Source organism: Siniperca chuatsi, linkage group LG11 (genome assembly GCF_020085105.1).
Source record: "Siniperca chuatsi isolate FFG_IHB_CAS linkage group LG11, ASM2008510v1, whole genome shotgun sequence".
In the NCBI taxonomy this organism is placed as follows: Eukaryota; Metazoa; Chordata; class Actinopteri; order Centrarchiformes; family Sinipercidae; genus Siniperca; species Siniperca chuatsi.
This window is the reverse complement of record NC_058052.1, coordinates 1,358,801-1,372,123: the sequence shown is the minus strand read 5'-3', so window position 1 is coordinate 1,372,123 and position 13,323 is coordinate 1,358,801. Positions and strand designations below refer to the sequence as shown.

At 45.3% G+C, this 13,323-nt stretch overlaps 1 protein-coding gene and 1 long non-coding RNA gene across 2 annotated transcripts; one reads left to right on the top strand and one right to left on the bottom strand.

Annotated features, from left to right (window-relative positions):
* Positions 1-98: 98 nt before the first annotated feature.
* LOC122884930 lies at positions 99-2,423 on the top strand. The gene is made up of 2 exons (XR_006380003.1): positions 99-499; positions 591-2,423. It is a non-coding gene; the product is annotated as an uncharacterized LOC122884930 (long non-coding RNA).
* LOC122884928 (ras-related protein ORAB-1-like) lies at positions 2,069-9,939 on the bottom strand. The gene is made up of 6 exons (XM_044215454.1): positions 9,508-9,939; positions 6,995-7,067; positions 5,957-6,052; positions 5,383-5,478; positions 4,290-4,421; positions 2,069-3,063 (listed from the first exon to the last, which is right to left on the bottom strand). The coding sequence occupies exons 1-6, from the start codon at positions 9,519-9,521 to the stop codon at positions 2,863-2,865; spliced, it is 612 nt and encodes a 203-aa protein (XP_044071389.1). The 5' UTR covers positions 9,522-9,939; the 3' UTR covers positions 2,069-2,862.
* Positions 9,940-13,323: the final 3,384 nt, after the last annotated feature.

Sequence of the window (13,323 nt, the reverse complement as noted above, 5' to 3'; positions counted from 1 at the left end):
CCGGAGCCGGAATGAGAGGTTGCGATTATCTTTTATTTTAAAGGCAAAATCGCTTTACTTCCGCCATTTTCTACACGAATTCGGTTCGCTTGACGCACATAGAAGTTTTATTGTGGGCGGGGCTATTCCATTTCGCGCCAGTTAGGACGAAACCACTGCTTGTTAAATAAGGTGGTGTACGGTGTAGATATTACAGTATTTTAGAAGTAAATACGAACCTCATAATAAAGATTACAAGTGGAAACTATTTCGAAATGAAGTGGAAAATTATTTACAGACTACAGAGCATTTCATGTACAGAGAACACAATTTAACAACACAGCCACCCCTCTTAGTGGAAATATGTGCCACTCCTAATCTGATATTTCCCGCGAATGTACGTTGCCGGTAAAGGTTCATCCATATTTCTTTATATAGGGTTATTAAGGTCATCATATTGCACTCTGGTTTAAAGTGTTTGTTCTGGCTGACTAAATCCAGGCTGGAGACCCTCGACAAGGTGAAGCTAACAGGCAGGGGTGGAGGAAGTATTCAGAGCCAGTAAGATGTGCTGTAACTCAATGTAACCTCAAAGTCTCGGCCCCGTTTAGTTTTAATCCTGGATCGAGGAGCAACCAGCAAACCCTGATCAGAGGCCCTCAGAGACCTGCTCCAGTCACCATGTCGAAGTGATCACAGTAACCTGGAATCGGATTCTGAATTTGATGGGGAGCCAGTGAAGAGTGCCGCCTTTTGGAGGACCTGGTCTAAAGCTCTGCTGAGGCAGGTGAAGAGGGGGTCCAGTAGTAAAGACGGGACGAGATAAAAGCGTGAAATATCATTTCCATTTCCGCGAGAGAGCGCTGGTGTGTGTGTGTGTGTGTGTGGCTGCAGCTGCTGTGGACTTTGTATTGTTTACACACGTCCGTGTTGTCTGACTTGGTGATGTTTTATTCTGCTGCTTGAGCTGTGTCCTGTTATCTGGTTCATTCGGGGGAGGCTTGTGTATTTCTACTTGATAATCAGCTGTGTGCTCAAGAGTCCGCCTGTAGAAAAGAGAAACGGGATGGTCACACCCGGTAACGCCCTTTAACCCCATGCCCCACTGATCCAGCCACACCTGTTCCTCACCCTGTATCTGCTCATGATGATCAGTGTATTGACCAAATGTAGAGATTTATATTCACTCTGTGCTGCGAGCTGTTGCGGTTTCTGCTTGTTGGCTGGCAACAAGAGAAGATGAAATCTTCCCTGTGATGTACCATAGGCAGACCACATACTGTGAAACATGAAGAGGTTTATTTCTCCATGTACAATGTAGGCGAATCATACCCTCCTCTCTTGTTCCAACATAGCTGCTGTAAGTCATTTCCCTTGGGATTAATAAAGTATTCTATCTGTGTGTCTTATCCTTTTCAAAGCACTTGTAACGCACCCATACTAGTGCTAGAAACCGTGCTCCTGCCTCAGGTTTTCTTCAGCAAGAAGTATCTGCTTTTGGCAAACACAGTTTTCAGCAGAAATTGTACTTCCCATTTGACTAAATGCACACGCCAAATGCAGGAGTGACTGTTGTAATCATCCCAGGTTTCACGCAGTTGCTCTGTGGACAGTTAAGCTCTGGGTGAACACGCTTGTTTTTGGGAAGTCTGATCAGATGTGGCAACACTTCAGACTGGAACTTTGTGGGATTTCCAGTGAAATCTGCTGACTTGTGTTCAGCAGAAACTGGGCCACACTCTGGCAGTTTAGGATTCAGGTTAACTAGCCAATGAGTGGCTCGTACGTCGACGTACACACATTTACGGCCATTGTGTTGAGACCCAACCTTCATATACAGCTGTCCTGTTCTAACATCTTATTTATTTACAGCAAACACTGGTCCCAGAGTCCCTTTCAAACGGAATTTAGTTGCCTTTATTATGAAAACAAGAACATTGTATTTTATATATGCAATTCTGTACTGATATTACACAGCAACTGGCAAACAGACCCTATGTAACTGGCAGTGGATATGCCAAATGAATGTAGAATAAATAATTCCAACATCTCACCAAGAATCACAGACAGGTCCTCCGATTTCATACAGTCTGGTTGTACAATATTTATTTTCTGTTGTTACATTTTCAAAAGTGTTACATGTTGGGCAACAAACTTTGTTGTATTCAGCCACAAATTTAATGCAGAGATAGTCAAGACTATCCCAATAACGTACTGAACACTACAGAACAGGCAAGTCAGATCTGACATAATATATACATAATGTTTATGTACATATACTGTTGCACTAGACTTTAGATGCTGGACTGTGAGACACTGCTGTGCAGAGGTTGGCGAGGAAAAAAAAACAACACACACCTTCAAATGGCAGACTGACAGACACATGCTGATACAAACAGCAAAATAATCACTGAACGAAAAGAGAAACAGAAACCTTAATGAAACCCATCCATTTACCAATCCCGCTGTAGGAATGCAGAGAAACAGACACACTCTCACACACACACACACTGTTCTCATGAACCTGCATTCAGAGGGCCAAATAAAAGAGTAGTCTCTGAGAGGTCTGAGATAGGGGGCGAGGGGGAGTCAGGGCCTGGTCAAATGATCACCTATCTGTAGAATTTGTCATCAATAACAGGACAGTATGACAAGAAGGATGCTTTATTTGTTTTTGGTAGTGCGGCTATATTATGTACAGTACAAATACAGGCAACTTCCTCTTGTTCTCAAACCGACATGTTGTGAATCATGTCTTCCCTGTCCTGTCTGGGTGCGGCGGGCCTTAGATGGGACACAGTGGAGTTTGAGGGGGATGGCGACCAGGCTGACAGACCTGCTGGGGTGGGGGGGTGGGGGGTCAAAGTGGAAGGGGTTTCTCTCTCAGCAGCATCCTCCTGATGAAGGCTTGACAGTAGTGCCGGGGGTGAGCTTCACATTGGGCTTCTCCCCTCCTCCGGCTGTGGCCCCGGGGCCCATCCTCTTCTTGATTTCAGCAGCCATGGTCATGAAGGCCTGCTCCACATTGGTGGCGTTCTTGGCACTGGTTTCCAAAAAGGGGATGCCCAGAGAGTCTGCAAACTCCTGGACACAACGGAGGAGGGATGGAGGACAGGAGTTTTTCTTTACTTTTTTATTTTTGCAACAGTGCAAAGGCAAATAACATGACATGGCAGACAAAATAATAAGATACTAAACACCACATGACTTAACAGGGGCCGCGGGGCTGTGCGCAGATGATAAAGAGCCGGTACACAAAAAAGATGACATGTCGGTCGTACGGGCCACTTTGGCTTCAGTCAACGCGATGGCTGCATGTAAACACTGTCGGACGACAGCGCGGCAGAGAGGGACGGGGAGGGGGGGCGCCGGTCGTTGGAGCAGAGTCAGGTTAGCCGTAAGCTTCGAGAAGCAAGCAGAGTTCAGAGTTTTGTTTACCAGCAGCCGAGTGTGGCGACGTGGCTCGTAGCCCCGACGCCAGCTGCGACGTCACCCCGCAGCACCTGTACTTCCTGACCCCAGGCTGGAGGCTGAAGCAGTCTGCTAAAATAAGGAATCCCTGACTTTGGGTTTCTCCGGCCTCACGGGGGAGTTCAACTTTTCAAATGAACAATATCTACACATTTATAGATTCTGAATTTTCCAATGAGGGAGGGCTATATGTCATTTTAAGAATGTTTTAACATTTTTGTGGAAAAACTCTAAGACACAAATAATCATTCAAAGAATGAGGAGGGTCTTTAAATACGAGGAAGCAGAGGAGTCAAACAACAATAACTTGAGAGTATAACCTGTTTGAATGTGCGAGTGTGTGTCGGTACGTGTGGGGGGGGTGTCAATACTTCAAACAAGTGCTTGTTGGATCATCTAGCAGCATCTGAAAACCCCTTTCAGAAGGGGGGCTGCATCTGACAATTGGTGATGGCTCAGACGAGGGGAGGTGAGAACGTCTCTCTCGAGCTCTCTTCACAAAACTACTTCTGTCACTTTTCGTCTGCTAACTGAGTGCACTGCCATGGGTGTCTGGATGGACCATGAACGTTTTCCAGCGAGGCCGTTCACAACAGGCAGAAACACTTTTGCCTTTAGACCTGGACGACAAGTTCTACAAACTGGCTCATTGGAAGCATGCTGAGGCCTTAAGGTGAATGGAATTGTGTTTGTGCTGCTAAAAGCACTCAGAAAAACATTTCAAAGACAGGATACAGCACAAAAAATACGGGACAAATTCAGAACAAAAACTGTTGGAAGCATGAAAACGTTTATATGCAACAGCTTCGTGTGTGGGAGGAAATGCCCAGGTGCCTCACCTTTGCTGTTGTGTAATCCACCACCTTCTTTGTCGTCAGGTCACACTTGTTCCCAACCAATAGCTTGTTGACATTTTCACTGGCATAGCGGTCGATCTCCTGTAGCCACTGTTTGACATTGTTGAAGGACTCCTGAAACAGATAAACATTAGCAACGAGCTAAATCTGCTACAGGACATCGGCAGCTTTCACAGAGCCAGATGTAAGACTTCTTAATGCAATATGGATGTCTTTTTAAGACCAGAGTGCACTGTTTGGCACTTTGTTTGATGGGAAGTCAGTCTGAAACATTGCAAGGACAGAACACAATACAAGACACTGCAGAATGGCGTTACAGCTTATGAACTTTGACCGCTACACAGAAGCGATGGATCCATGCAAAGGTCAAGTTCATTTTACAGTTTGGGCAAACTTCAACATGTTATGAGGACGAGTGGGGCGTACTCTCTCATTTCTCCACATGAACAGAGGACAGCGTGGCCGCAGCATGGACTCTGGTCGCAGCTGCTCAGAGCTGTTTGTAATGTATATAACACCAGCAATCCTCCGTCAGGTCCACAGCAGGTGTTTACATGCAGACAATCCCTCTGTTTCAGTTACTCCTCTGGTTCCACCACCACTTATTAAACCATCTCGACTGTCAGTGATCAGCATGCTTTATAGGTCTTGACAAATTATTTACAATACATCATGTGCTATCAATCAATATCCAACTGCCGAAACCCACTGACAGATTCCTTCTTGTGAAAACATGGAGCCCAACCTTTAAGATGATTTCTGGCCAAATATAGACCTGACATCACGTCCCGATATTTCTAGTGCTGCAACAACAGACCCTGACAGCACACAGTTTCAGCGGTCTAAAACATCAACAGTAAACGTCAGTTTTTAATGTCTGCCTCTCTGACTCAAATAGTTGTTGTGTAAAACTTCACAGCAGAAGAACCAGCATTCAAAATTCATACAGTGAGAAATCCACTGAGGAAGAAAGACTTTTCCCCCTCATCACAGACCACAGAGCAATGATTTGAGTAAGGTGAACACTATGGAAAGAACTCGCTCAGTGCTTGAAATTGTTCAGTGTCATACTGACCTGGTCTGTGACGTCGTACACTACAATGATACCATGAGCACCTCTGTAGTAGCTGGAAGTGATTGTACGAAACCTCTCCTGACCCGCCGTGTCCCACTGTCAAAGGAAGAAGATGAATACAGTCGATGGCTTGACTTTGTACTGACATTGACAAATACAAAAGCAACACACTTTATACAGCTTTTAATGGTCAATACAAATGTTTTCACTAACTAACATTTTTCACCAATAATTATCTAATGAAATATCTTTAAATTGGACCGTTAATTGGGCAAAACTTTCACAGCCCCGTGCTGGCGGGACTGCACCTGTGCACGCGGAGGAGAAATGCTCCTCGTGAGGATGGTTTTCCACTCGCAGATACTGCATGGTGCGCTCTGGGTCTTTATATGGGTTTTGTTGTCAATAAGAAAAAAATAGAATAATGGTAGACTTATCCTTTAGTATTTCCAGTTGTACAGATGTCCAAAGTTATCCTGTTCTGAAAACTGACTTTCTGAGTGAGCCACGGTTACTGAAGGACACTGATATGAAAGCACTTTGCAAAGCAAAAGCGAAGCCGTAGGTTACTTACAATCTGAAGTTTAATGGTCTTTCCATCTAGTTCTATGGTTCGTATTTTGAAGTCCACACCAATAGTGCTAATGTAACTTTCTGTGTATGTGTCATCCTGCAGAGAGAAACAGAGTTAGATGACTCACACATCCTGTTCACTTCCTGCTTCACTATACACACACACACACACACACACACACATAGTTATATTCATGTTAGGTGTGTAACGGAACACAAAATTCACAGTTCGGTATGCACCTCGGTTTTAGGGATATAAATTAACTGTCATTTATTTTGAAAAAATGTAAACATTCAACTATAAACATTCAACTGTAACGATAAGGCACTCAAATACTGACGTATTGTTAATAAGAAAAAATAAATAAATGACGTGTTTCCACGGACAAACCCGACTTCAGTTGAACAATGTCGGCATACAGTTTGACACTAATCTGTGTCCATGTTCACTGTAACTAGCAGGGAAACCGTAATGCTCCCATACGGTTGAGCAGCAATACTACATGAGCTTGAGCTAGCTAGGCTAAGTTGACTAGCATGCTACAGCTAATAATCAACAACACGTGCACTGCCAAAACGTTCCGCGTTAAACTCGGGTTCTAAAAGCAAGGTTTATTTTGTTTATAGTTATGATTTCAATGCAGATTTTTTGTTCACAACGTAGCATTGTCAGGAAAAAATAGTGTGCGTCCCCTAGCACTTGTGGAAAGTAGCCACGGTGTTGGTACAGTAAAAGTTTCAATATATACAAACTGGAGCATGTTACACAGGGAATGAACGAGTTACAGGCAAGTTAACTGCTTAAGTATACACATGTAAGCATCACATCCTGTTTACAATAACTTAGTTTCTTATTGAGTTTATAAGAAACCCAGTTAAGATAGCTAATATATATTGTTGTCCAAATGAAGTCAGCTTTCAACAGTCTGCACAACATCACTGCTTAGTAAAACTTAAAATACTGTAAGACTGAATCCTGCTGAAGGGGAAAATGGAGTTAATATAAACATACTTTATGTGCTATTTTGGGGAAACTTACTGCAAATCGGAGAAGAAGGCAAGACTTTCCGACACCAGAGTCACCAATCAGAAGCAGCTTGAATAAATAGTCACTGTGAGGGAAGGGTTAAAAAACTCTAGTTAGAAGATATTCAGACATTGTTAACCAAATGAATGAGTTACATTACCCATTTAACTACATAAATGGCCGCCGCAGTAAGGGCCTGGGACAGGGGTTCAAGTCCAATTCAAGACCTCACACTGCTTATTCATAGCAATGATGGGCCATTTACTTCTAAAACATTGGAGCTCAGTTTCAGTTAGATGCAAATATGCCCATCAGCATTAGTGGCATCACATCATTTGGCAGCAGGGCTGAAGGTCTGCATTTTACAAGGAAAAGAAACATTCAGGACATGGAACCCTGCTGAGCTCAGGCACAGGAAGCCGCCTGATCATCTGACTGGACGTACCTCTCTCCTCCAGCTCTGTTCAGTTTAGTCCCATACATGTTTACTGAGCTGATATCTCAATAGCTCATACTATTGAGTAGGAACTTCACCTGGATTTTAACCACAGGAATCTAGTTCCAGTTTTGGTTTCTGGGCCAGAGCCCCCCCCAAAAGTCCCTGCTCCTAAGGTGGTATTTTCCACTGACCCAGACAACAGTATCGGGGTGGAGCTAGCAGTACTGAACACCACACTTGTGTACAGCATGTATTAAGACAGCAAAGAAGCACTAGTTACTGCTACACAAAGGTGTGGGGTCTCATTTTGTGACTCTGCCAAGCCGCTGCTTTTTAATGCATTACCAGTTTAACATGCGATTGAGAGTGAAAGCATCTTCAGTGGCTGGAGTTATGTAGTCTGTTTTGTAGTCTACTGTGGGACGTGACTGACAAAAGCTCAGTTTTCATTCTCAAATTGTTGAGGCATAGGACAACTTACATACTAAGGGTTGGGCATTCTACTATTACATTAAGATTATCCAGCCCAATGACAAGTCTAAAATACATACTGCACCACTTACAATTACATTGGTAATATTATTATTGGTAATAACCCAAAACTAGCAGTCAAAGTATGGCAGCAAACGTACCAACTGGCACTTGGTGAACCTTTTGCATCACCAGCATCAGTAGAAGGAAAGCTGTACAACTTAATTCTCACACATCAGCTGAGCTTGGTAATCTGAGTATTATCCTGCCTCCCAGGACCGTCTCAGTTCCTCTCCTTCTCATTGTACTGAATTCCACTCATTCCCTCGTCATTAAACCTGTGACTGTGGACAATGGGCTCCCTGTGAACTCTGACAATGATACCAAGTTGACCAAAAACAAGAGTTTGAAAAAAACTGGCGTAAAGAGTCAACATGTTACCTTAATTAATGCAACATGTTTCTCTGACCTCAAATTCAGTATGTTGAAGTGTGGCATTCAGCATACTGAATTATACCCTAAACCATAAAGGTGGGGTAAAGAAACCTCCTCTTCATTTTGACACTGGCACTCATTGAGTAAGATCATCTTGGACCTTGCCTAGGAGTGTTTAGTCTATACCAAGGATGTGAATCATTAATACGAGATTAAGCAGTCTGAAAAGGGGAATGGGGATGAATATCACTATTTAGATTAATGACAAGATAAAAAAGGGACTTCACGTTTTTTTGATTTTAGAGCGTTCATGTGAACACTTCTGATTGGAAAACCAAAGACAGAGAGAAAGCTGAAGTGCCTGATTGCTCAACGCTGCTGTGGTGAAATCGAGGGTTTGTCCTGTGGCATGTGACCTACACATGACTGAGGCTGTAGAGGGGCCGCTTCAGCACTACTGGACCATATGACTGACAACTGAGTCATGCTCAACACCAGGTAGAGCGTAAAACCAATGACCTGAACGTAAACAACGGGTGACTGCTACTATAGTATGTTTGCTAATAAGTAGCCTATCACAATGACACGCAGACTAAAATATAACCATCGGCAACAGATGGAACGTTGGTCTTTCAAAAAAAATGGCACTCAGGGAACCTTTGTTGTCGAGTTATAATCATTAGGATTTTATGACTTTAACTGGCTAACGTTAATTCTATCTGATGCCGCTGATAATGGCGTATTTTAGCTAAATTAAAAACACTGTCAAGCACAAAGAGAGAAGGCTCGCGTTACATTTAGTTAGCTAGCAGTCAAAATTCAACAAGGCACCTTTGTCCTGTATTTACATCTCAGATTGAAACGAACCGAAACCAGAGTCACTAAAGCTGCTGCCGCTGGCCCAACAGCTGGCTAACACTGTTAATAGGGATATAAGGAACACTTCGTTGTTTGTTAAACATATCTATCATCCCACCTATATCCCTGGAAAATATTCAAAGTAACGTTATCTCAGGCTAGGTGGGTGGACATTAAGGCTAATGTCAGCTGATGTTAGCAGCTAACTTAGCTCAACTGCTACTATTGAGTTGTTTACCAACGCTAACTTACTTCTTAACACATAGCTAACCTTAGCTAGCTGGCCAAAATTGAACACAACCTTCGTAAGTGTAATACTTACTATTCGGGATTCATTGTTGACTCGTTGTATAGTGTATCCCCTCTCGTGAAACGCCTCTTTCTCCCTGTCTGCAGATAAACAGCGCTGTTAAATTTTGTTAACGGGAGCGGTGGCTAGCTTACGCTGCTCCCAGAACCACGGCCAGCTAACGTTAGTTGTTTCTCGGTAAAAATCCAAAATGGCTGCAACTCCAACAAGGAAACCGCTAACATTAGCCAGCTGGTTAGCGAAGTCAGGAATAAGACAAAATACGTGGCTTGGTTTTACGGGTGCCTTGTTCTTTAAAACGAACTGTTCGCTCGTTCTGCAGCCGTAAGCGTAAAGCTAATAAACAGATATAGGTCGATGTCTCGCCAGCCGGCCCTTTCTCTCCCTCTTGCTGAGTGTGTCGTTACCGCAACAGCGAACTGTCAAGCCCGGGGAGGGATTACGTCATTTAGTGAAACGTGGCAAAGAGGAGTCAGCTAGTGTCGTCAAACGACACACGATACACAACTTCCGGAAAAATACTTCAACATAAACCTCAACCCCGTGTATTATGTACAAATTGCTTGTGCTCAAGGGCGAGGCCTTTATTTACAGACATTAATTATTTCCGGTCACATCGCAGCTACACTTGACCAGCTTGACACATCGACCCTCAGTAGGTTACATTACCAGGGACGCTTTGGCTCCCAGATAGACATTTTTACTGACCCGCTGTCCCTTACAGTATTTATTAGTGTAAATGAAATACCACATTATCATCCTGAGCTCATGAGTGGCGTGTAATCACTGCTCTTAGGAAGGGTAGCTCATGTCAGCACCTGTACACAGGTAGGCTGCAAATAACGAGTCAACTGATAAAAAAGGTCCTTCAGCTTCCCCCAGTGACCGAATGTAAAGGCTCAGTTTGAATGACTCGTTTAGGTTCAGTGGTTGCAGCAGGAATGACCCGGATCTTTTGGCCTTAGATATCGAGACATTGAGGGTTCCTCCAGTTCACAGAAACACGTAACTCTCAATTCAGAAATACTGGAATATGGATGGAATGGAGAAAACCCTTTAAGACTCATCCATCATTTCAAACAAACTACAAACAAGTCGATATCAAAGAGATATGCAAAATATCTGAATTTCAAATGATGTCAACTTGATGTAATGAAATGATAGACTCTCTCTTCGACTCATGGCCCGACGCTGAAGAATTTGCTGTGACAATGTCTTTAAAATCTTTGGTCTTTGAAATGTAACCTTTTTTAAACAGTAATTAACAAAAAGCAACACAGACATCGTGCACCGTGGTTTATATTCAGGCTTACAGTAAGCAGGGTTGTTGTCCATGTTTTGTTCGCCACGGCAAACCTTTTCGTGGCATGGCTGTGGGGGGGCCCTCAGGGGCCTAGACCACCAGAGGGCTGAGGAGAGGATACACATAGATATACATATGAAGCATAACAGATCATCCCTGCCTTGGGCTGAAGAGAAGAGAGGGAGACGAGGAGAGACCTTTGACCTTTAACCAGTCCCTTAAATTCACATTGACAAACGGAAGAAAAATAACGAAGAATTAGAATTAGAATATTCTGCACAAGCAGTTCGATTCTCTGGTTAAAGCATTTCCTAATAGTCGTGTTCGATAATAACATGTCACCTCAGTTCCCCAGAAGTTGAAATGGACTGCCTGGAGGTGTGTGTCTCTTCAGTCTTGTAACAACAGATGCTGAAAAGGACTAATTCGTGGCTAGGTCAGAGAAGTTCCCTTTGGGCTTCTTCCTGTTATGCGTCTTTGCTCCTGTCCTTTTGCAGACCTCACTGACTGGTCTGTCTGTGTATTTCGCTCAGCGGTAACCAGACGTGTTTATTTGAAAGAATGCAGCTGATATAAGCCACCTTATTTTTGATCGCACTGATGGGTGTCGATCGTTTCTTCATACTGCTTGTAATAGTCTTTATTGATGAGCAAAAATTCCCCAATGCTGTACTGAAGCTCGCTTTATTATCAGCAGACTGCTGAAAACACATGCTTTCCGTGACTGTCAGCTCATGGTGTACTGAATTTATGCTCTGTTATGTTGCCTGAATACTGTTTGTTCATCGTTCAACTAAAAAAAGCCCTTTGAAGCTAACCTGTCCACTGCGTCTGTCTGTCTGTCCCACTGTAACCTGTCCACTGCGTCTGTCCCACTGTAACCTGTCCACTCTGTCGGTCTGTCCCGCTGTAACCCGTCCACTGCGTCTGTCTGTCTGTCCCACTGTAACCCGTCCACTGCGTCTGTCTGTCTGTCCCACTGTAACCCGTCCACTCTGTCGGTCTCTCTGTAATCAGTCCACTCTGTCTGTCTGTCCCACTGTAACCCGTCCACTGCGTCTGTCCCACTGTAACCCGTCCACTGCGTCTGTCTGTCTGTCCCACTGTAACCCGTCCACTCTGTCGGTCTCTCTGTCCCGCTGTAACCCGTCCACTCTGTCTGTCCCACTGTAACCCGTCCACTGCGTCTGTCCCACTGTAACCCGTCCACTGCGTCTGTCTGTCTGTCCCACTGTAACCTGTCCACTGCGTCTGTCCCACTGTAACCTGTCCACTCTGTCGGTCTGTCCCGCTGTAACCCGTCCACTGCGTCTGTCTGTCTGTCCCACTGTAACCTGTCCACTGCGTCTGTCTGTCTGTCCCACTGTAACCCGTCCACTCTGTCGGTCTCTCTGTAATCAGTCCACTCTGTCTGTCTGTCCCACTGTAACCCGTCCACTGCGTCTGTCCCACTGTAACCCGTCCACTGCGTCTGTCTGTCTGTCCCACTGTAACCCGTCCACTCTGTCGGTCTCTGTCCCGCTGTAACCCGTCCACTCTGTCTGTCCCACTGTAACCCGTCCACTGCGTCTGTCCCACTGTAACCCGTCCACTGCGTCTGTCTGTCTGTCCCACTGTAACCCGTCCACTCTGTCTGTCCCACTGTAACCCGTCCACTGCGTCTGTCCCACTGTAACCCGTCCACTGCGTCTGTCTGTCTGTCCCACTGTAACCTGTCCACTGCGTCTGTCTGTCTGTCCCACTGTAACCCGTCCACTCTGTCGGTCTGTCCCGCTGTAACCCGTCCACTGCGTCTGTCTGTCTGTCCCACTGTAACCTGTCCACTGCGCCTGTCTGTCTGTCCCACTGTAACCCGGCCCACTCTGTCGGTCTCTCTGTAATCAGTCCACTCTGTCTGTCTGTCCCACTGTAACCCGTCCCACCGCGCCTGTCCCACTGTAACCCGCCCACTGCGTCTGTCTGTCTGTCCCACTGTAACCCGTCCACTCTGTCTGTCTGTCTGTCCCACTGTAACCCGTCCACTCTGTCGGTCTGTCCCGCTGTAACCCGCCCACTGCGCTCTGTCTGTCTGTCCCACTGTAACCTGTCCACCGCGCTGTCTGTCTGTCCCACTGTAACCCGCCCACTCTGTCGGTCTCTCTGTAATCAGTCCACTCTGTCTGTCTGTCCCACTGTAACCCGCCCACTGCGTCTGTCCCACTGTAACCCGTCCCACTGCGCCTGTCTGTCTGTCCCACTGTAACCCGCCCACTCTGTCGGTCTCTCTGTCCCGCTGTAACCCGCCCACTCTGTCTGTCCCACTGTAACCCGTCCACTGCGTCTGTCTGTCTGTCCCACTGTAACCCGTCCACTCTGTCTGTCCCACTGTAACCCGTCCACTGCGTCTGTCCCACTGTAACCCGTCCACTGCGTCTGTCTGTCTGTCCCACTGTAACCCGTCCACTCTGTCTGTCTCACTGTAACCCGTCCACTCTGTCTGTCTGTCCCACTGTAACCCATCCACTCTCTCTGTCCCACTGTAACCC

Bases quoted from the DNA above. Each gene is read 5' to 3' on its own strand.
- LOC122884928 (XM_044215454.1), bottom strand. The intron at 6,053-6,994 runs GTAAGTTTCCCC...TTCTCTCTGCAG, and splicing joins GCCTTCTTCTCCGATTTGCA to GATGACACATACACAGAAAG. The intron at 4,422-5,382 runs GTCAGTATGACA...TATCTGTTTCAG, and splicing joins TGTACGACGTCACAGACCAG to GAGTCCTTCAACAATGTCAA.